The 25,444-nt window shown below is 35.9% G+C and overlaps 1 protein-coding gene across 2 annotated transcripts in view; it reads right to left on the bottom strand.

The window, feature by feature from the left end:
• The window catches only part of LOC121297739 (synaptoporin-like), a 47,963-nt gene that overhangs the window by 6,614 nt on the left and 15,905 nt on the right, over nucleotides 1-25,444 (bottom strand). Inside the window, exons 1-2 of one of the 2 annotated variants that reach the window (XM_041224203.1) lie at nucleotides 16,944-17,185; nucleotides 4,214-4,338 (exon numbers count right to left, since the gene is read on the bottom strand). In XM_041224203.1, coding sequence (XP_041080137.1) covers nucleotides 4,214-4,338; nucleotides 16,944-16,967 — 149 coding nt within the window. In that variant the 5' untranslated portion in view covers nucleotides 16,968-17,185. Of the gene's footprint in view, nucleotides 1-4,213; nucleotides 4,339-16,943; nucleotides 17,186-25,444 lie in introns of those variants that run through there. The other variant, XM_041224202.1, reaches the window with a different exon arrangement.

Genomic DNA, 25,444 nt, shown 5'->3' with positions numbered 1-25,444 from the left:
CAAAATCAAAATCTGTTATTATATAGATTTTTATTCAGCATTTCTGGCAATTTTCATGGCAAGTGTCATGACGTTACCACGTGATTACATCAGGAAAAAAAAAAATTGTTCGCAAGGCCGTTTCAATGTAATTGCACTTGATTTGCCAAGTAAGAGCAGGACTCGTGCATACTTACCCACTTATTACCCTGTAATCTGGAAGTGCTAGCAGTACTTTATAGAGAAGGCACATTAAAAGATATCAGGGAGGCTTGCAGACCAACATGAGGGGGCTGCTCGATGGGATATAATTAAAAATGAAGAAAATGATAAAGGTCAAATAATGATATGACAGCTAATTCATGATTGGAAAACACAAGTTAGGTAGTGTAAAGGGTTAAAGGTAATAAGCTTGTATTATAGTTATTGTCAAGGCAGTATTGTTGTTGTGTTAGACCGGAGCACCAAAAAAAATATAGAGTTTGCTGAGAATGTTATGTGAAATCCTTTGGGAAAAAAAAGCAACCATGAGCAGTAGGCTTTTCACCCTGCTCTATAAAACCTTTGTGACCATTACAGGCTGTAGTAATGATACAGTAAGTTCTGTTCTTTCTGATCAGTGATGAATAGCATAAAAGCATCATGCGGAGCAGACAAGCTCTACAGATCACTTTTAATGCAGAGACGAACTTCAAAGAGAATACACTGCACATATCAAGTAGTAAATGTAGCCCTGGCACCTACACGTCCCTTATGGAGTGATTTTTTTGGTCTAAGTTTATGAGTACCTCTTACCTGGAATGCAATATTTCATATTAAAATGATGCTGGAAAACCACTTACTGAAAATGTTCCCACACTGCTACACGACTCCTATAACAGGAGGGAAATTCAATTGATGTCATTTCTCCTTTTTTAACGAAAAAAAAAAAATCCCCAAAACTATTATTGTTCCTGTCTTAGAAAAGGAATATAAAAGGGATATAATTTTCCCCTTTAACAACTGGGTAGGGAAACCAGGTGCTCAAGAATAGCTAAGCTGGTTTGTGAGGATACGAAGTAGAACAAAGACTAGGCGGTTCATTTAGGCTCGAGTCAGTATCCTCGCTGCCCTTAATGCTAACCTAGTAGCAGGAGCCAAAACCAAATAGATTTTATTAAGTGCTGGAATGTTAACAGAAGATTGATTGTTCCCGTGGTGGCCTGTTTGAATTAAGCACGTAAAAACTACTTCAAGGTCTTGATAGCAGTTTAATTGGTTCAATTAAACAATTTAGAAATGGATTAGAACAAAGACCAGGAGTGGAAGGACCAACTGTGGCCAGACACCCCTGCATTAAACAAATAACTCAAATCACCTCAGGGTAGAATAGTTTTGTTCATAAAATAAGGTCTAAGACTCCCCAGTCTGATATCTGTGACCGTTACTGCAGGTAAGTTATTAGTAGTATCACAGATTATCTCTCGCTTAATGTTCTTTATGTAGATGCGAGACAAACGTTATGGTTTCTATTAAGAGTACCATTAAGGGACAGTTTTGAAAAGGGATCAGCAAGTTTTACTTTTCTTCTAATGGGCATTGTTAGTCTACACTTGTTTGCTGGGTGCTTTTCTGTGAAATGATTAAGTATACTGCAAATAGATTTCAATGAACAGCTGAAGTAGTCAGCCAATTGATCTGCTGAACTAGGACAAGGCACTCGCAGTCTGTTCTGGGCCACTTGCAATATGAACCTGGCCAGGTCCATTTTTTTGGCTGCCATTCCGAGAAAGGCCAGGTGGTTAACAAAATACCTGGCAGCATTACTCCATCACACTGCCTTTTCTGATTTCGGAAATGGCAGTTCCAAGTTGCAGTATGTAATATATTACCAGTTCCATCTAGAAAACCACACTATAAATGAATGCCCTTATACAGTAAATATACAATACATTCAATTAAATAAGTGTCAAATATACCACATGTTCTTCATTGTATCGTCATTGTATGACATATGGGTCTGGGTTGTTCTTTAATGTATATCTGCTTGAACTGTAACTTATGCATCATGTTAATGGTAACAGATTTACTGCAATATTGTATCACTGGCTGTTTTAAGCTTCCTCTGCATGTTAAGCAGTTTTGCAAGTCTGACAAAACTAATCACCCGTACAAATCTCCTTCCTGCATAATAATCATCTGTTTAACTCTTGAAATACAAAAATACATTATTCAGAAGTTGAAAGTATTTTCCATACTAGAACGTAAGGCAGCAACTCATATTGCTCTACACTGCAAAAGACAAAATATGTTTTTTTTTTAATCTAAAAACATAAGAAAATGTACGCATGAGAGAAGGCCGTTCAGCCCATCTCTGCTTGTCTGGTTCTTTGTACAGTCGCTGTTGAGTTGGATTTTAAAGGATCCAAGTGATTCACATTGAACAACATGACTAGGTAACCCATTCCATACCCTCACCACTGTGTGAAGAAGTGTCTCCTTCCCTCAGTCCTAAGAATATTTTCAATTTCTAACTATGTCCTCTGGTCCTCTGTGCTGCTTAAAGTACTGGCAAGGATTAAAGAGCCACTTTACATTTGTTGACATTAAATTCCATTTATCACATTTCTGCCCAATCTTATTACTAAACATTAAGTGAAACTTCTTGCAATAGAATTTTGCTGTTTATATGGTTAAAATCGAAATGCTTTCCTGAAGAATAGACATACTGAACAGTGTGTGATTACTTATAAACCATTTGCCGCTCACCCTGCAAAGAGGTCTAGATATTAAGAAAAACAAAAGCCACATTTGTGCCCCTGTCCTGCTGGTCTTGTTTACATGTGAGAGAACATAACATTCATGTTGTTCATGGTGCTTTACTTTCCCTATTTTAGGGCTAATTGAATGATAACTCCACATTTAGCTATTTTTGCTAATTTACCAGTGTGTTCTGGAGGTGCCCTACTATGGAAGTAAAGTTGCTCCCTTTGATCAATTTCCAAACTTGAATGTAATGCTCTGTTTTAACCAATGAAATTATGTTGTTAGAATAAACATGCAGATATGTAATTAGTTTTTTTTTTTCAGTTTCAGAGCTTTATTAGGGGAGATTTATTAAATAATTACTGCTTTTAAAATTGCATTTGTCAGCATTAACAATAACAGAAACAAGTCCCTCTAAAGTATTCAAGGTGCATTGCACATACAGCATGTGTAAACAAGTCTCTCTGAAGTATTCAAGGTGCATTGCACATACAGCATGTGTAAACTATTAAAAGGTACTCTGGATTCAGAATGTCAGTCATAGAAATTCCTTGTTTATTCCATAGTTACCTTACCCTTTGTCATTTAAAATATATTCCACAGAGAAAAAAAGTCAATTAAGCTCTGAATTTAGATTTAAATCCCACAATGCACATTAATTGTGCAATTATGGTAAAGTTCCAATTGTCACATGTCTGTTAGCGGCATTTCTATTGGCCACTTTAGGTAGCTCCGAACATCTTAATGCAACTGTTACCCTCATGGGGTTGTAATAGTTTGTCTTTAATACAATACAATACACAACAGTTACAATGAAGTAACAAATACAATGAAGTATTTATGCAGTATTTATACAGGTGTGAATTGCAGTCCTCTCAAGAACCAGAAAAGCATGACAGCTCCCCTTCAAGGAATTAAGACTCGGAAACTGTTGAATCACACCCTTCTAGCACTGCCTACCTCGTACCTCCTTGGCAACAGATCTAGGTGTGTCAAGTGAGAACATTTTTTCTAAGAATCTCCTTTTCAAAGCATGAAGCAGTGTTTTTCAAATTGAAATTGCTATCTCTTCTACTGAGCTGTTAGACGATATAAATGTAAACAGTGCAGAGTTTAGTGATGTCTTCTTAGAAATAAATAATACGACTAATAATAATAATAATAATATATAATAATAATAATAATAATAATAATATAAGTGTCTGGTTAGCTTATCATCAGGTACTGAGCTTTAAAAGGATTACTTGTAGCTCTAATACCATATTACCTCTGCTGTAAAATTGTACAAAAAGGAAGCCTCAGCTGTTTGAGGAAAATACTACTGTATGTATTTCACATTGAAAAGGGGTTAATATATACACTGTCATTGTGTTACCTGTTTCAAAAAGCAAGAAAACAGATGAGGCTGAGATCGACTTCAGCATTTAATTGACTGCAAGCATTAGCATGATACAAGATGGTGTAAAAACAATAAGGCCCACTGTCTTACCTGAAAGGGTAAGCAAACTCTATCCCAACATTTAGGTCGCTGTCTGTCTTGTTCTGACAGTCTACACTGACTTTCAGTTGTCCAGAATAACCACCACATGTTGCAAATGCAAAAATTGCAAAAAGCTGTAATAAAACAGAAACAAAATTAGTGACTAGTTAAAACTAATAATTAGTTACTAGTTATAAATCATAAAGGTTTATAAATATTTATACAATATGTTCTGCTCATAAGAAGTATAACGTAGGCTCATCCAGTAAATTCATCTTATGGGCAATGTTCTGTGCAATTCACAACACTGATGTAGGTATGAAGCAAAATGTTTGTCAGACTGAATTTACGATTTAAGTTATACGGGTTCTCATGAAGCTGAAGAACATGTTTTTTTGTTCCATTGTTAAAAATCAAACACACAACACAGCAAAAGTAGCTACCAGTCTGAATTGCTGTATCCTTTGTACAGCACGATGCCAATAATCCATTGATTTTAGCAGAAGAGTCCTGTTCCCTACATCAACATCTCCAGAATCTATCAATCAGCAGTGCTAGCTTTCATCTGTCTTGATATTGAATGACAGGCTCAGAGACAGCATGCCTTGATCACACCCCCACAACTGTGCATCCAGGAGTATAAAGGCATTTTGCTTTGTCATTTCTTTCTCTTTTTTTTCTGTGGACAATTTGCATTTTTACAAGGCCAAATTGATTACAGCAGTATTTTCTTCCAAGTCCAAGACACATTTCTGACTGATAAACCAACTCATTTTGGGGAATTAATGTTTGAAAAACATATTTTGCGTTATGTTGGAAAAATAAGCGTCACCAAATGTTCACAACAATGTGGATCATACACAAAACATGTACAATTTACTATAACGTGAACAGCAAAATAAGACTGTTTCCATTTTTATTGAGGTAGCTATTTCACATCTGCAGATATATTAATGCCGTGGACTGAAAAATAGGCTTTGTGAAATAGGACATTCTTTAAATGTTTTGTCATGGATGTTTGGATGCTTGGTCTTACTGGGTGGCTGTTACAGTAAGACTTTGAAGATTCTAAAGCTCCTAAGGGCATCTTCCAGACAGAACTGAGTGAGTCTCCCTTACATTGCTGATCAATGACTGTGAAACTGAAGCTATCTCAGAGAGGGTATGTGCAACGTCAGATAATTTTACAGAAGCACAGCATGTCAAGGGTATAGAAACTGCGGTAAAAACAAAAGTTTGAGTTGGGGGTCAAACAAGTGATTCCATTAATCTGTCTACTTTATCGGGGAAGATTACTGCTTTTGTAAAGCAAGCAATACTAGAGAAACCACACTTACCAATACTACAGGGTCTGTGTCATCCTCTATCAATACTAATATGGGATAGTTGGAGGATATTCACATGCATATTTCAACTCCTACTATAGTCTCAATATAATCTCAAAATGATAAATCGATCAAGAGACAATCCAGCACTTTTATGACAATTCAATTTAACAATAAATATTCCTGCTGTGGCACACAATGTTGAAAGAGTCCATTTATTTGAAGGAAACTTTAATACATAAACTTTCTGCTGGCCATCCCTAAATCTTTCTGGAAACCTGAAGAGTGACTTTTCTTACAAACTAATTGGTGCTTGCAAATGATTCACAGGAAATCTTCACCCTGAGGAGACTGCGCTGAAGTTTTCTGTAGCTGGAAACCAGATAACGTGAGCTCTATTCAAAGTGACATCAATTAAAAGCCTGATATGTCTTTGTAATCAATGCATCTCCTTCAGGAAATGTTATCAGCCTTCAGATAAAAGTTGCTTTTCATATTTTTCCAGGTGAGAAACAGAAATAGACACCATTGCAAATGGATTGTGAGTCATTAAGACAGCAGTCACGGCTCAATTGGAAGAACAGTGGTCGCATACCACACTGTAATCATCTTTGGAAGAATGACTGGGAAAACTGTCATTGATTAATGTCAGTGGTGCGACACCCTAGGGTTCACATTGCGAATATTTGCTGCAATACATATAGAATGAGAAGGCAGAACTGGCCCAGGCAGTCAATGGTAAGATTGTTAATAAAATCCTGACATTTAGCTTTATGTATTATAAAGCCAAAATTAATTATTAGAAAGTGATATGCTGAATGTAATTATGACACAATACGCACCAATGAGATTCATGTGACAAATATCCATGATCTATGGAAAGGCTGTTCAGACGTTTATTCTAAACTTATTGTAACCTTTCTCGGAAAAGCATCTCCATGTGTGACTCAGAACCAAATTTAATGTGACTGATATTTGATCATACCGTACAAGGTCGCTACTAAAGAGATAAGTGACCTTAATTAACACATACAGTGGCTTGCGAAAGTATTGACCCCCCTTGACATTTTTCCTATTTTGTTACCTTACAACCTGGAATTAAAATTTATTTTTTGGGGGTTTGTATCATTTGATTTACACAACATGCCTACCACTTTGAAGATGCAAAATATTTTTTATTGTGAAACAAACAAGAAATAAGACAAAAAAACAGAAAACTTGAGCGTGCAGAAGTAATCGCCCCCCAAAAGTCAATACTTTGTAGAGCCACCTTTTGCAGCAATTACAGCTGCAAGTCTCTTGGGGTATGTATCTATAAGCTTTGCACATCTAGCCACTGGGCCCATTTTGCCCATTCTTCAAGGCAAAACTGTTCCAGCTCCTTCAAGTTGGATGGGTTCCGCTGGTGTTCAGCAATCTTTAAGTCATACCACAGATTCTCAATTGGATTGAGGTCTGGGCTTTGACTAGGCCATTCCAAGACATTTAAACGTTTCCCCTTAAACCACTCGAGTGTTGCTTTAGCAGTATGCTTAGGGTCATTGTCCTGCTGGAAGGTGAACCTCCGTCCCAGTCTCAAATCTCTGGAAGACTGAAACAGGTTTCCCTCAAGAATTTCCCTGTATTTAGCGCCATCCATCATTCCTTCAATTCTGACCAGTTTCCCAGTCCCTGTCGATGAAAAACATCCCCACAGCATGATGCTGCCACCACCATGCTTCACTGTGGGGATGGTGTTCTCGGGGTGATGAGAGGTGTTGGGTTTGCGCCAGACATAGCGTTTTCCTTGATGGCCAAAAAGCTCAGTTTTAGTCTCATCTGACCAGAGTACCTTCTTCCATATATTTGGGGAGTCTCCCACATGTCTTTTGGCGAACACCAAACGTGTTTGCTTATTTTTTTCTTTAAGCAATGGCTTTTTTCTGGCCACTCTTCCGTAAAGCCCAGCTCTGTGGAGTGTACGGCTTAAAGTGGTCCTATGGACAGATACTCCAATCTCCGCTGTGGAGCTTTGCAGCTCCTTTAGGGTTATCTTTGGTCTCTTTGTTGCCTCTCTGATTAATGCCCTCCTTGCCTGGTCCGTGAGTTTTGGTGGGCGGCCCTCTCTTGCCAGGTTTGTTGTGGTGCCATATTCTTTCCAGTTTTTAATAATGGCTTTAATGGTGCTCCGTGGGACATTCAAAGTTTCAGATATTTTTTTACAACCCAACCCTGACCTGTTTGGAAAGCTCCTTGGTCTTCATGGTGCCGCTTGCTTGGTGGTGTCCCTTGCTTAGTGGTGTTGCAGACTCTGGGGCCTTTCAGAACAGGTATATATACTGAGATCATGTGACAGATCATGTGACACTTAGATTGCACACAGGTGGACTTTATTTAACTAATTATGTGACTTCTGAAGGTAATTGGTTGCACCAGATCTTATTTAGAGGCTTAATAGCAAAGGGGGTGAATACATATGCACGCACCACTTTTCCGTTATTTATTTTTTAGAATTTCTTTAAACAAGTTATTTTTTTCATTTCACTTCACCAATTTGGACTATTTTGTGTATGTCCATTACATGAAATCCAAATAAAAATCCATTTTAATTCCAGGTTGTAAGGCAACAAAATAGGAAAAATGCCAAGGGGGGTCAATACTTTCGCAAGCCACTGTAGAGAACTAGGATAACTAATCTCCCAACACTATAATTGTTGTTACTATTTTAAGCTACATGTGTTATGCACATATTAAATGTATCATGTCAAACCTCTTCACAGCTTGGGGCATTGTTAAATAAAGCTTTTTTTGGCATAAATACATATCTCAGTCATTCGTTTATTGCAGGACATGAGAAGAAGTATAGCCTTTCTGTTTGCCTTCAGTTTCTTTCATTTATCTGTAGGCCATTAGGTGGTCAATGTGTGCTTTTCCACCACCTATAATACAGGTCATTAAAAAAGTGAATGATTTGTATGCACACTGGACATTTTCACAGCAGCTCCTGCAACTCCAGAGACAAACCTGCAAATGGACATTATTAATCTTCTTACAGCTGATTTGTTAAATTGATCTTGACACCATAACATCAGGCACATCAGTACTAGTATCTGTACCAATAACCCTTTCGCTGTGTTGAAATTTAAGTCTGTAACAGATCAAAACAGATAGCATGAAATGATTGCACTGCAGAAATAAGAAATCATTAAGAGAATGGTTCTTCCCAAGCACTTTCTCTCTCATCCATTTTCTGCTTCAGAAGATTTTAACAGCGTGTTCTACACCACATAAGACAGGTGACCCATTCTGCTGTGATCGTGTGTTATATAAATTCCATTAAAGTAACTGTTTTTAACTGTTCAACTATACATGTAGCAAGCTGCTCTTACTGAACAGCAATGAATCTCTGAATGTTGTCATTTTTTTTCACAAGATATGCAGTTCAATTAAAATGGTTCGAGCAACAGATAAAATGTACTGGGTTTAACTGAAAACTTAAAGCTACTGCATTACTGGCATTAAAGTTAAAGCCTACTTGGTTTCTTGTGGTGTTGGCTGGAGGGAGATAAAGACACAGAGAGGATGAGGGTTTGAAATAATAACCAGGAGTTTGTATTATCGTTTTTTATTGTCTACCCTTACATTCTTGAAGATACCGCGACCGACTTGAACTGCAGGATAACAAAAAACTGAACTTAATTCACATAAAATATTGATTATACTGTGTTTCAAGCAAGAATATTGATTTCATGGAGTATAATAATGCTACAGCATCTTATTGCAGATAACAAACACGTATTAAGGAATTACTAAAATGCTAGCCTGTTTTTAAATACATTCACTCTTACCAAGTCCCCTAGGGGCAGCATTCTGTGAACTGTACTTAATTTATACCTGAGGCCTACAACTGAGCTTATTCCTGCAGATGTACATTCAAGTTTTTATTTTAATATGATTCATGCTGCTTTTAAGAAAATAACGCTTATATACATAAACAGTTTTCTTCTGTTTCTTGTTTTATTTTTTTATGTACCCTTAAAATGAACTACATGGATATTTGCAGTACATGCGATTAAATTAACAAAGTTGGACTAAAATGTACTACATTAATGCTAATTCTATTTGTATTTATCTAAATATGCTTCTCTAACAGGAGCATGGGTTAGAAACATGCTGGATTTTCACCATGTGGTCAACCTCCATGGAACGTGAAATAAAGTAACAACAGTGCTAACTGTCATTCCAATGGTGCTGGATAATCCCAGCAAAAGGAAAAGCACTGTTTTATTTCCACCTTCTCCCAAATTAAATGCAGTGCAGCAAGAGATTACCAGGTTACTACGTTTAAGAGATAGGGATGTTAAAGGAATTTCTGAAATTGTGAAGATCGAAATATGAATCATTGTTTATCACACAAACCAAAATTAAAACTTGTACATTACTCAAAATTAAAATGGAACAGATGGCAATATCCAAGGGTTCTTTCACATATGGCTTTTTTTTTTAATGGATATTCAAAAAAAATGATATTGTGCATGCTTATTCTATTAATCTCAATAGTACAAAAGTATAATGTATCGAACACATGATTGTCTCAAAGTTCGAAAGTGCTACTAAAGTCTGTGATTTGCCACATTAATAAAAGCAGTCAGCATACCATTTTGGAATCTATATTGCAATATAGGTAATATGGGTTAGTCCATATATTTGCACATTTGTATAGTCAATCTAAATCATTACATTAAAAATAAAACATTCAACATTTATTTACTATTGATTATTCTCTATAATATATCTCCCTTTTAAAAAATGTTTTAGCAAATAAGCATTTACCTAGAAAGCATCCAATAATGGATCAATTCCATTATACCCCCAAATGCCAATGAGAAATTGGTAAAGACTTAAGATAATTAAAATAATGCTTGCCATACAGTACAGTGTACCCACATTACAGTAACAGAACATTCAAATCTGGCCCATCTTTATATATGTTTTGTCGAATAAAATAACTGGAAAACATATCCAGCTATGAAAATCCAATTTACATAACATTTTGAGATTTGTCCTTTTATTATTAGCACATTTTTCAGCACATCCTTCACAAATTCCAATGTTTTTTTTATTGCTATGACAGATAACATTAGAACACAAAACATACAAACTGTGAATATTTTTTTTTTTACTAATATAGATTACTGAAATGCCATGGGTTTGTTTATTAAACAGCTGTGATGGTCTTGAGGTTGTAATCTGATCGACGTGACAAAGCGTTACAATTTTGATTGCCATGTCACGGACATGCCTTTACTTGATGAAATGTTCCCAATTTACAACTTCCATTCAACAGCTCAAAGGAACTGAATCCCATGATCCTCCAACCGAGCTAACTACCTCTACACTCAGGAGCTTTACAGCGGATGTCAGCGAGCTACCGCCCCCTGGAGGACAAAGACCAGCCATGCAAGTCTCAGTTTTGGCTCACTGTGTGTCTGGCCAGTAGAGTCCACTTTAGTGCTGCCTGTTTTGCCTCCCTAACTGATATGAATCCCCAGCAAAGATCAGCAACTTTGCACAGTCAGGTCATAGATCCCCTGACTGCATGACTCACCCTGCTCAGTACTCAGGGACCCCACAGCAGTATACGATATACATTTTTGTATCTCTAGACTGCAAAGCCATGATCTTGTAATATTTACTAAAAACGCCTCCTCCCTTACCTTTTCATCTAACCCGTTTTCACACCTAATGCATAAACTCTCTTCCTCTACCCATTTTGACAGGGTTATTACTAATACCACAGTAAGAGGTATGGTTACCATATCAACCTTGTTATTCACTGAATATGACCTGAAGGTACACTCTAAAAGGTGCCAATCAGTTTAATTTAAACAACATGCACTCTGTGAGAACAATGGTTTAATTGTATATTGCACTTCAGCTGTATAATGCATTTTTTGTCATATTAGGTCAGTTGGTATAAAAAAACAACAAAACAAACAGTTACATTAATACTGTGATGTTCTTTTCTGACCTGAAAGGGTCAAGAAGACCATTTAGTCATGAAATACTACAATATAAATTGAATAACTGCAAAAATAGCTCAACATAAATAGAAAAACCAAACTAAACCATGAAAGCCATGATATCTCATAAGCAGTCATACTGGGTGCATTTGATGAGCAGTGCCAAACAAAACTAACAGCATCCTGGTAACACGATTCCTCCCAGCTTTTATTAAAAGGATACAGCACTAACAATGTACAGTCTTTAATTAAACATCCCATCACCCAAGATACCTGCTGGAAGGATACACTTCAAGTGCTTCTGAAACTGCCCACTCATAATTCACACCTGACTGTGTAAAATAAAGCAATTTCCAACACACGATTCTGCTTGTCAGTAGCGCGTGTTTAATTGACATAAATTGGCTTGTGCAGGCATGTTTTAAATTGGCTGATCTGGTCCCCATGTTTCAAGGGTTCATAGTCTTGCACATGTTTGTTTGGCAGCTTTTAAATATTGAGGCTCGCCACCATTACTGCACCTGTACATGCACTAGGCAATGGCAAGGAGTCAAGAATCCCTGTCAAAGCTCTGGACTTGACTGCAGGCTGCTCTATCCAGGGCCGTAGTTAGGAGGTGTCAGTCAGGAACCTAGGGGGTGCTTATCTCCAAGAGCAGAGCACACAGGAGTGAGATTATATATTATAGCTGTCCTAGTTCCAAAACTTGCATGCAATTTTCTGTTTAAAAGTTAATCGTCAAGAAGAAAATCCAGTATGTGCAGTTTCCTCAGAGATCCTGTTCAGTCGTGAATCTGGTTCGAAGTGAGCTCCTTTTTGTCTATACATCACCTGCTGCTACAAAATCCTGCAAATGGGTATAATGGACTTGGCATTGATTCAAACACTTATTTGCAATAACTATCACGGTTGCTCAGTGGGTTAATGTAGTACTAGCCTTATACATTTGGCGCCAAGGGTTTGATTCTGGATTTGGGCACAAGAGAAGTTGGTTTGATAATTCCAATTTCAAATAACCATCTCATATGATTTGTCAGAATTGGGAGACTCTGCTAAGCGTGATGATTGATCCTAGTAGGGTTTTCTAGAGATCTGGACAGACAGAAGCAAGCAGTCTTGACATATGTTATGTGTGGGATAAATTGTATTCAGGGATGCTTACATTGTAGTTATTAGGCATCTAAATATATGTGCAGGGTATTGCTACAGAAAGAGCATGTAAACCTCAGCTGAGATCTTATTTTAAAACACGCCATAGTATTAAGTGCACCACACAAGGAAATAACAGTAAGGGATTAAAAAATGTTTTACTGGATTCCAATACAGTTTAGGCAGAGTGGCATTAATAATAGATTATGCAAGCAAGATTGGCAAGCAATACACATGTGTTTAAAAAAGTTTGTAAATGTGTAAATTAACAAATCAGTTTTTAGCATTGATTTTGGCATTTTCAAGAGGTCATTATGTCTATTTCATTATTGAATAATCATGTTAATGTGATTTCGGAAATTATGTTGATTTACAAAATCAGTTTAATATCTTAACGAGCAGTGCTTCTTGCAATTATTTATTCTGTTTGCGTGGGAATGTAAAAGTAGCAGCAAATGTAATTTTAGAGTCTTAGGACTTTGAAATGCCTACATAAAGCGGCCGGGCCGAAACCCGCAATATGAAGGTGTCGGCAGCATTGTCCGTCTATGTCTCTGGGTCATTTCAAAGGGTCACGGGTGGCTTGATAGAGGTTTAATGATTATATCAGTATCACACTTAATCAGGAGCAGCTACAAAATATTAAAAGGGAGTTTTATGACATTGCTGGATTTCCCAGAGTAATGGGAGTCATCGTTTGCACACACGTTGCATTCACTACAGCAATATACATATACATAGGTGAACAGGAAGGGGTTCCATTCACTAAACCTGCAGGTGATTTGTGATGCATCCTACAGCATCTGGAACATATGTGCAGATTTCCCTGGCTCCTGCCATCACTTCCATTTTGACACAATTTGCTGTGTTTAATCATTTCAGAGACCCAATACACTAGATAGCATACTAGCAGGTCAGTCTTATAAGGCTAGCTAGATAATTCAGTATTTGCAGTTATAGAAAATATTTTAGCATTTTTTACACTGGTTATGAATGAGATTTATTCACTTGTTTTAATAATTTATAACTTCATGGAACACTTGTTGTATTGCTAACATGTTAGACCTTTATTTACATCCAGTGTAATGTTAGTACAGTGCTACCACGTTATATCACGACCTGTTAATAGTGCAGAATCAGTTAGGTAAGGTTGTGGCGCCCATTTCCCTCATAATGAAAAATAATATAATCTTGGTATGGAAAATGGCATACTAGATATTATAATAACGCTTCCTTAAGATTTTCATACAAAATAATTGAATTGACTTTGCTGAATAGAACATGACTGAACAATATCCAGTGATTTTTTTTTTTTTTTTTGTCCTTGACTTTTAACACCTGTATCTAATCCACACATGAATGAAGAACAGGTGTATAATACACAGGTCCACTAGGAATGTGATCGAGTGGACCTTTGGTTTTCTATAAATGAGGTTTCAGTGCCTCGAAAAGTCAGGGGGCGTGCTTCAATACAACCCCCAAACTGTGGCAGGGATCTTTGTAGCATGTTGTATCCTGCACAACATAGCTATACACTGAAGACTGCTGGGCGAACTCAGAATATTTCTACCGTAGAAGCTTCCAGGACAAGGACTGTCAGGCAACAGATGATTGACATGGATTTTGCTTAAACATGTTTGTATACATGTTGTCAGACTCCCCCGCCCTACCCACACTTACTGTATGTACATACACTTCCATCTTCACACGTTTGTATGTCTATAAAATGGTATTATAATACTGAAAATGTTCGGTGGCTACGTCTAATCATGTTGAGTTTTTTATCGCGGAGGCGAACATAGAGTGCCCGAGAAAATGCATTTAAAATGATTAGAGGAATTCATCGAATAATTATAATTATGTCGTGTATTGGGTTAGGGAGTACTATCAAAATTTTAAAAGCTTAATAAATATATAATGAAGTGTTACACAATTGGTATACATGTATAATAACTAATATAACTACAAACACAAATGCACCTTGAAGTTTATTTATGTATAGCCTACAATCGTACTAAAATACATACAAAATTAGATGTCAACATACATAAACAAATTCCAACCAAGCCTACACAGATGGCTTACACCCCGGCTCATCCAAAAAAAAAAAAAAATTCCAATTACCACCCCCCCCCCCCCCCCCCACCCCCCCCCCCCCCCCCCCCCCCCAGCACCTCATTTCTGTTACCATTTCTATATCATCTGAAATGATCAAAGGGAACACTGCTCTGAAAAATAAAATCCAAAGATCTTTACGGCTCCTTACAAAGCGGTAGTCTACTAATGCACCACACAAGGTATTGAAAAAAACAAGCAAATTGGAGAACTAACACACACCAAAAGCTGAACAGTCGCTTTGATGCACAAGGACAACAAAATCATAATCTCTATACCATTTCTGTAATGGAAATGACGGTAAAGTATTAACAGTTCTATTATACACAATCCATTCTATTACTCTCTGCTGCCGCAGAAATTTGTAGAATTCAGGACAGAGTTTATTACCCATCGCTACTTCATTTTTAGTTCATCGTGCACACTCATTGATTTCTTATGAATAAATAACTTGAACAAAGTATAGTCCTGGAGTCTTCAATGGTAATTCAGCCTTCATAAACCAATACACGAAGAAATCATTTAATAGGAAGAAGGGAATGTAATATTTAAAAACTTGCAGTCAAATCAAATATGTGCCACTAGTACAAAGCAGTATTTAAATTTGCATTAATGGCAAAGTAGCTAAATCCCTTATTTAAACAGCTTTTGGATAATTAAATATTTACAATTTTAAACATGCAGGCAAGACATAACTTGAAAACTAATAACATTTTAACAAGTTTTTTTCCCCCCCATCAAGCTTACAATGGCATTAAAGCAGCAATAATCGCATTACTGTCTTTTAAAAAATATATCAACAATAAGCAACCAAGAATTTAAGTGGGTTTCTTATTACGTACCGGGATTCAGAGAAAAGCAATAGTATTAAGAAAGTGATTTCAAAAGTCACAGGAAAATATTATATTAGTCTAGCTCAGGCTGTGCCAGAATACAGCAGTCTCTGGATTAATTAAGACTTTTTTGTATTATTATGGTTATGGACAGATGCAATGGACCGTTTAGCACTTATTGTGAATGAGACGAATTGTCATACAGAAGGGCAGCAATACTAGCCAATTAATTTGAGATCAGTGTCATCTAATCAGTATGTTCTGAAAGATGAAACATTCTGTGGAAAATGATAGAAGAGAATAAGGTGCTGTAAAAAAATGTTAGGATTGTTTAACCCTGCCATGACAAAATGAATGTGGAGTATAACAGTGAATTGCAATGCCTACAGCACTGCCAGCAGAGAAGCACAATGGGTACTTATACTGACATTCTCAGATGCATTAATTATGAAAAACAAAGCTTATATTACCAATGCACTAATTCAAAGACAGTTTTATTATTTAAATTGGCAACAGAAGATGGACATTATGAAGGCCACATGTAAAACAGAAAGACATGTCATAAAAGAAATGCATCTTTAAAAAGACTGTAGTATGGAAGCAATGGGAGGGTGTTGGATGCAGCTAGGTGTATTGCTTTTTTAATAACAGAGTCTCAAACTATAGCAATTTGTTTAAATTCGAATTCGACTGTTAATATCGTTGCAACATGTAAAAGGAATGAGGAATTCCAAACATATTTAAACCAAGGTAATGACCACAACACTGAACATGATAAATGTATTTACAACACACCATACAATATAGCTTAACAGGTTAGCCAGTTAATGGAAATAGACACTCTTGGGGAAAAACATCTCTGCAAAAGGAGAAAACTTAACATAACTACTCTAATATGCCATAGTGAGCACTACAGGGAATAGAACAGCTTTAAGCTTCCAGTACTTCAGTGCTGCCTTTAAATATTTCATTTCCAGTGAATGCAGCACAAGTAGAATGGTGATACATTCTGCTGAGCAACTAATGCTTTTAAAGCTTTTTGCAAATACATAAATAAATACCATATTTACCATAGGACCTATGCAGAATCGAAATAAGAATACTGCATTTATAAACTACACACCAGTATACTGTAACAGAAGAGACCAACAGATCATGAAAAACTTACAATATATATATATAGATATATATATAATATATATATATATATATATATATATATATAATATTATATATATATACACATACATATATATAAGTGTAGACAGAGCTACTTAAGAATAAAAATACATTTAAGAAAAAAAATAATTCTTACCGGAGCAAATATCACCATACACATTTAAAAAAGAATGTATAATCCAACTTCACTCCACAGAAGAACAGCAACAGCTTGCTCATACTAATAAAAAAGATGTCCTAAAGATGCCGAGACAGCACAGAATTGTGTGCTTCAGGTGCCCCCCCCTCCCCCCACTCTTTTTATGAAGTAAATAAAGAAGCAAGAAATCAACGCTGAGAGAAAGTGAGATGATACACCTATCATGCAGCAGCCTTAGCCTTATTTGCTGAGGGATGGCAACGCAGTCATATTAGAGCACACTGCCTACAAGCAATTTCAACGGGAGAACCACAGACTCTTCCCACAGTGGGAAGGCCTACAGTATTCTCTATTGTACTTTTGGAAACCTCGGTCCACTAACAGCTTGCAGCACAGATGAAAAGATTTCAGGTAATGCTAATTATCCCCTGCAGCACAATCATGCGTGAAACTTATTTGTTCATATGGATCCCTTGAAAACAGTTAATGTCACTTACCATAGTAACATGGCAAAAAAGAAGTGCTCCAATTCTACTGTATATTACTGTATTTCTACATTTAAGACAGTTTATTGGATATATTTCAATACACAGGCAATTTAAAATCTATTGCATGCACTTCGTACACAAGTTTTTTATTATGAGGGACTATTTCCTTTTGCTTTCAGAGAAACAGTTTGTATTCAACATGATGTCATGAATATTCTGTTGCGATGACCCCTATGTTCCCACAACCCCCTAAATCTACCAGGTTTATGCATTCATTGCTAACTGCAAAAGATATTATCTTGTTACTAGAACTGCTTACTGGAATATTACTGTAAAAGTATACCTGAAACTTCAGTGATATTACCTTAACAAACATAAATGTTTCAGTGGTGCAGTGCACACAACAGTTTGTCAACACAACTTTGATTTTCATGGAATATTAATACATTCCTACAGGATAACAGGGCTGTTGTTCTACATTTTCCCGAGCATTTCACTCATCCTTGACAGATAAAATACTGAAAGCGACAAAGGATTATGACTTACATGGATAGCGAGCCTCAGGAACACAGCACATCTGAGGGGGCAACACACGTGTCAAGCATCATCACTGTATTAAAATCATCTTTAAAAGAACTGTATATTCTCAAGTTGAGATATAACACTGGTATTATCATTCACCATGGTACACAATGCTTTGTATCCCTAAACCCAGTATGACCACCACTTAATGAACCATTTCCATCTCCGTAGCTTCTGGCTATTTGACCTTTCCTTATTCTACAGTTCTGTAACTTGCCAAAGCTACAATATCTGTGGGAATGATTTTGTCATTTGAAATCTTGTCCAATAGGAACTGGAAGTGAAGACTAGTAAAACCTACTTCATTTGCAGATATATTCCATAGAAAAGGAATTGATTTGCTCGTCTGGGAAACATTTGTGTAGTTCAGTTTATTTTACTATAAACAAATTTCAGTTTTAAAAGAATAAAAACATTCACATGGCTCTTAAAGTTACTCACGGCCAGTATACAATGGCAGTTGACAGTAAAGAAAATATCACACTAGCAGCATTATGTGTGATTTTATTTATTTTTTTTTTTTACTATAGGCTATCAAGAACAGTTGGCTATTGGAATTTGTAAGTGGCAAACTGGCAAAGAACTTTCCACATGATAGAAAAGATGGTTCCTGATGCTGCAATCTGCTCAGTTATATAATGTGTCCTGGTGTAACCATGTTCTAAATATAGCCAACTGTTACAATCTGGGTGAGCTGCATCTAATGTGGTTTCAGGATATGCATGCTCACCTTTAAGGCTGACTTTTCCAGAGGGGCAGTCATTACCTTGAAGTGTGGACATCCAAGCAAGCCACAAGCCAATTGCTTTTATGATCATGCAAGACCAGATAAAGTGTTGGTTGAAGAGTGCTTGCATCTTTCTTTGTATATATGAATTTGTGTTCAGAGATATATAATAATAATATTGCATTGTTAGCATCGATTTACAGAAAGTTTTCAATTATAAAGGAAGCATGCTGTGTTTTTTTTAAAGATTTTTCAAAGAACAACAGTTAACAGAATATAAATAGACCACATACTATTCAACGAAATATACAGAAATGCATCAAAACATGTACCAGCATTCCCTTTAATTGTTGCTCTCAAGGTACAATAAATCAGATCACGTACACATAAATAAAGACCACTGGCTGTGATAGTTCTCTAATGGTATAGATGTATATGAGGGATGCAGGTTTGCAGTGCTAAATGCTACTGAAAACAAAACTACCATTCACCAAACTGGCTGTCCAGCTGTTGTTAATACAGGAAGCAACTGGAATGTTAATTATATGTCAGCATTAATTACAGTGATTATGTCTTTTTAATAGACACTGGGAACATGGTGATGGCTAATCTATAATGTGACAGGAATTAAGTAAAAAAATAAAAATAAAAAAAGGTTGACAACAACCAAGTTCGTGTTGATAAGGGAAGTTCCATGAAGGATTATTGTAAAGACTGCAGTACAGTTTGGTGCATCACACATTCCTAAAACAGTTACCTGTAGAAAAGATCACGTTTATCCCATAGCTCGATATTTCTTAGTGTCTGCCCAGCAGTCCTGTACAATACTATAATTTGTTCCATTTTAGGGAGTGAGTGAAACTTGAAAAAAAAAATGTAATTCCTTATATAATTAGTATACTAAACCTGTTGAATGAAACATACTTTTCACTACATGAATTAAGCACTTAAATCGTTCTCTGCAGGTGGGTGCATGTGACGAATGCTGCCTAACAGATGCATTTTTAGGCACTTTGTACTGGGATGAGAATCAATGCTGAGCTTCCAATAAACAGGGATTTGTAGATCTATAGGGAAGTAAAAACAACAATAATCTTCAGTTAATATGGCATCTGTTGCAGCCCTGCCATCTCAGTGCACTTGACTTCAGGAAAATAAGTTTTCAGTTTTGTCAGTGATGGACCCTAGTGGTAGCACAGGGAATCCCAGAGCCTTGGTGCACATAAGCTAAAAGCCTTCTGGGAGAGGACAAGTTTGATGCTAACAATTAGTGACAAATGAGAGAAGGATGTTTTACAGGCTTGCCTAAAGTGAGCCTCAAAGTGCAGGCCAGAAGTGATCCAGACAACTAAAGATAAACAAACACTGTGGATGAAATCACTTCCCCTTTAAGTACTATTCTGTTATACATGCTGTTTCAACTAGATACCTTTGGAAATGGAATATGTACAAAATCTGAATGTTATATATCTGCATAAACCTGAAGGTATGAAAAACATTGTTTTATTTTAAAAACCACGAGGGACAGGTTGACATAAATATTAATGTTGGTAGCCTTGGGTACTAGTGTGAAAACCAGAACCAAGGGTATTGAGAAGTACTGAAATACTGAGTAATAGAACAAGAAGAAAAATCAGTAACCTTGTGCGGGTGGCTTGATAAAGAACAAAAACCAAAGCAAAAAAGAAAGTTAACATGAATTCAAATATTGGTAACACTTTAATTTTTCTTTGGCACTATTTTGAGCAAGTACTCACATTTAACTTGACATTTTTAATAAACAGTCAACAAATATTCAACCACAAGATATCAGTGTAATTGTAAGACTTGATAATCAATGTTGTGCAAAGTTGTTTTATGGATTTAATAATTTTTTGAATCAGTCAACCACCAATATAAGTCTTAATGAGAAATATAAGCAATAGCAGTCTAATACAGTAGTAAATTTAAACAAACCCCAAAACTGCACATCCATTGACAGCTTACTAACAACTGAACTGCACTAAAACAATCAAATTAAAATAAATACTGTACGAGTGTTTTAGATATAGATTTCTGTCTAATTATGTACATAAATATATGGATGATTATGCTCTCTCTCTCTCTCTCTCTCTCTCTCTCTCTCTCTCTCTCTCTCTCTATCTATATATATATATATATATATATATATATATATATATATATATATATATATAATATACACATATATACATTTAAACTTTATATAATTTGACCATTTCTTTGCAGTATCATTGTCAACGTCTAGGAAGTGAAAATCTGATTGTTTGTCAAGGGATAAAGGCCTAAAGTGTTCAAACTAAATTTCTCCACAGGACACAAAAAAAACTGGAGCATGTATCAACCACATGATGTGAAAGTGTGAAAAAGAATGAACTCCAGGCGTTCTTCTGCCAGTCCAACTTCTCAAACAGAACAGCAGAGAACAATTTAATTCAGGTACATATCAAATGACTTCACAACCACTTTACTATTCAAGACTCCCAGCTGACGACAGAAATTACTGACACAATAAACAACAGCTAAACAACAATAGACTAATAAAATGGCACCCAATTAATTCTGGTTTTAATTTTGTCATGAATGTAGCAGTGGGGTACATTAATTAAAATAGCATCCTTTGTCTACCAGGGTTTTCAAAACTTTAACAAACCATTATATTTAAAACATCTTTAAAGGTTTATCAACAAGGAGTAATATTACTTAAGCAAAGGTTCATGTCATGTTATATAAGGAGTATTGTACACCCAGCTGTGCATAATAAGGCTGTAATTCTATCAAGGGTTTCAGGTGATGTATAAACCACGAGAGAACTAGCTAAAAGCACTAACTAAGACTGCTTCCCTCATTCTGCTCTTCCACACAGTTCTACCTGTCTTCTACGGATTTTGGTATTGTCTGTGTTTTGTTGTGTTCATGGACTGGTGGTAGAGTTTGCTTTTAAAAATTGACGTTAGTTTGTTATTATTATCAGTAACTGTTAATATTTCTGAAAACATTCTTCATAATGCACTTATAGTCGCATTATTGACTGTTTATAAGGAATCTTAAACTAAAGTGTTCAACGCTTTGTTTAAATGGAAAATATTCTCTCCAAATGAAGCCAGTGGTGTCGTTGTGCATTATATGTAAGTATGTTAGATTCTCCACACTTGTAAATTATTAAATATAGTCTAACACATGGCCCAATGCCAAGTTGTCTATGGTAACCTAGAAACCACTGATAAAAGCAATGTATATGTCAACTGCCAGTAAATACAATACTCCAGACACAAGTATGATAGATTTTATAATTATTCCCACTTATTTTTATCATCCTAAATTAAGATAGTTGAATTGTGTGGCATTGTAAGGAGATGAATACATGCGTTTCTATGGTGGTTATAGAATTATTCAGTTGGTATGCTTTATTGGACATATCTACTTCTCATTTATGTGTCTCCATGCAACTTTGTTAAACCCTCACCCTCAAAATTACCATTAGCAAGCTGCTCTTTAATACGCTTCTTCACAATTGTTATGACCATGCTAGAGAATGAAGAATGAGGTCTATACACCATTGATGCTGACATTGGCACAAAGTACAGAAATATGTCAATGCATTGTCACGGGCGACCGAGGGCCCACACACAAACTGACAGTTGCTTATGTTGATGTGATTCTGAGCCTGAAACCACTGCTTAATTTGTTTGCATTAAGTTTTCTAGTATTCCCAATCTTGGTTTACTCAAAATATAAATGTGATTGTTTAGCCTTTCCGTATGTTCATGTATGTTAAAATGCAGATTACAACAATTACATATATATGCAGACGTTTTACATGTATAAATATGCATGTTTAAGAGACTTAAAATTGTCAGGAAATATTTTATTTACCACAAAATCTTGGCAGATGCAGAATTGCTCATAAATAATCAAGTACATCATTGTACATTTTTAACTGCAAAGTTCAACTTTTTTTCCATTATTTCTCTTGGGAATGGAATGCTATTCCCTTGGGTGATTGTTTATTTAGTCAATCAATGATTTTGCAGCTCAATGAATTCCTTGTTGTTTGATGAATTCCTTACATTTTAGCAATTTTTTAAATGATGATTTTAGATGACATAAAAAAATGCAAACAATAGAGTGGACACAACTGGGTCAACACAGGCAAACTTTTAAAACACAAATAACAAAAAAATACACAGGGCGGGAAAACCGTGATAGGTTAGCAACACACCAGCTAGAAAGTGTGCAGACTGTTTTTAGTAGACAAAAACCTGTGCTACTGTTGTAATTCTCAGAATACACAACTCACACTGTGGATTACACAGCGGCTTTGGGTTATCATGTGTACCAACCCTATATAAAAAAAATAAAAAAAACATAGCATAATACACTGCTCTAAACAAATCAGAGATGTGTGTATTAACTGTTACAGTTCTCAAATCCTGTACAAAGATTTCGGTAACCCACTTATCACAGGTGTAAACTAAGGGATAAGCCCCATTAAGCAGTCACAACAAACTTTTAATCACCAAGACTGCTATAATAATTGTAGGGAATTACAATATGCAAAGCTAGAAGATGTACATATTGGGTGACCAGCAACAGATTAGTATCACCGGTGAGCATAGGGGAAATGAATTGATTAATTACTCCTTGTTTAATTTTAGGACTTAAAATCTTCTTCATCTAGCCAAGGAACACATTTAAAACTGAAAACTGAACTGGAACCAAGATAAACCATAGCACCTTCAAAGAAGGGGCAACGGTAGTGTCTATTTGCCTTTTTAAAGCTTTGCTAAAAAGCAATTCTTTTTTATTTATTTTTTGTATATCTGTTTTTTCAAGTTAATCAGACAACATTTAAGGGGTTTCCATGACTACACACTTGCTTGTTGCTGCAGGTGAGAGAGACAGCAATTCATTGAATCACTAGCCTGGAAGACGGGGCTATGGTGATAGAATCCTTTCAGTCGGAATGTTCTGAATCCAAATGATTGGTTGATGTGACTCTATAGTTGTATGTCAATCAACAAGGCTACAATTTCTTACATAAACATGCATAATTGATGTTCTTTTTATTTTTGTTTTCAGGTGTAAAACAACAGGAGGCAAAACACACTACCAGTACATACAAACAAAAATATAAAGCTATGTATGAGGTCACGAAATACATACTGCTATCGGTTTAAAACATATCAAGTCTTAATTCATTGATCTTCTTTTTATGAAACCAACTTTTGTATTCTTGTGGCTATTGCAGAGTTTATTTGCTAAAAAACTTGCTAAAAACTCAGTTGCAGGAATGAATGCTAGTTGGAGAAACTTTCAGTTTAATGGGCAACATATGGCTAATGTCTGTGGAGCAAACACTGTCATTTTTAAAAAAATATAAATTGGTATTTTTATTAAACTCGCATTAAACCACGAAATCTAGCACAGAGTAAAACTGTAATCATGGTGAGCTTGTTTATCAACGTCAGGCTTGATCATGGGAGAATAATGAGAATGGCATTATGCAGCATAATGATTGACATAAAAAAAAATCTCTATTTATTAAAAGCTGTACAGCATATAGTATTTGATAATATATATTCAGCCCAGGGATTATGACCATCAAGGTGGCTCTATGAATCATTCAGTAAATTCTGAATATCTCAGGGATAATTTACCCAAACCAAAACATGAACTGGAAAATGCACTAATCGTCATGGTGTATAATTACATTGTAATACACAGCGCATTTCTTTGTGATGTGAACTAAATATGCAAAATTAATGTTGTCAAAAGCTCATTCAATTGTGCTTTAGTGAAGGGGGGTGGGGGTGGGTGGGGTCATAAAACCTTTTGTAGCACCATTTGTTCTTAAAATCAACTAATGCCACACAAATTAAAGTCTGCCCTAAGAGCCCTTGAATAAATAGTTGAGTTGTTGTCTTTTTCAGAAATGGTTTATGGATTTCCCCTAAAAGTGGTGTATGTGTTTTATGTTTATTTTTTTGTTTTGTTTTTTGTTACGTGTGCTGCAAATCCTATACAGTATGTGATATATTTATGAAATCTGTGGCTTCCAACTGTGCACCCTATAGTGACATAGCAGTTACCATTGTTGTTCTCCAGATAGGTCTATTACCAGAAGATGAACTGGAAAAAATGTGTAAGGGCTCATCTAAACACATACATTATACTGAACTCTATATACTATATTCTTCAAATCTGGTTGCATTTTGGAGTTTCCGACAGTCCCTTTTTCTATACCAGATTTCACCCAGAATAATCGTCAGGGTTTGAACAAGGTGAAAATAGACGCAAACTCTTTCCATGTTTCAATATTTTTGGGCCAAAGTATGTACCAATTATAAGGAAGGGCTGACAGTGTGTTTCTGGCTGGGCACCTGTAATGCAGTGGAATGGAGACCAGCGCAAAAAAAGCACTTTAAAAATACTTTAAGAATAGCGTAAGTTGAGCTGCTTCTTAGTTCTAGGACTGAACAGCCTTCCTCAAATCAGGTGACAAAATGACCTTTCAACTTTATAAAAAACAGTCAATTACATATGTGTGTCTCGAGTGAAACTTATTTACATGTTTACACTCGGATATAATAAACAGTCATATCTTTTTATAAGACAAGATTACTTAGTAAAGCCACTGAAGAGTCTGTTTGAAAAAAAAATAACAGCACTTTTTAAAAGGT

The sequence above is a fragment of the Polyodon spathula genome, chromosome 23 (genome assembly GCF_017654505.1).
Source record: "Polyodon spathula isolate WHYD16114869_AA chromosome 23, ASM1765450v1, whole genome shotgun sequence".
In the NCBI taxonomy this organism is placed as follows: Eukaryota; Metazoa; Chordata; class Actinopteri; order Acipenseriformes; family Polyodontidae; genus Polyodon; species Polyodon spathula.
Note: the sequence above shows the minus strand (reverse complement) of the source record. Positions and strands in the feature narration are given on the sequence as shown.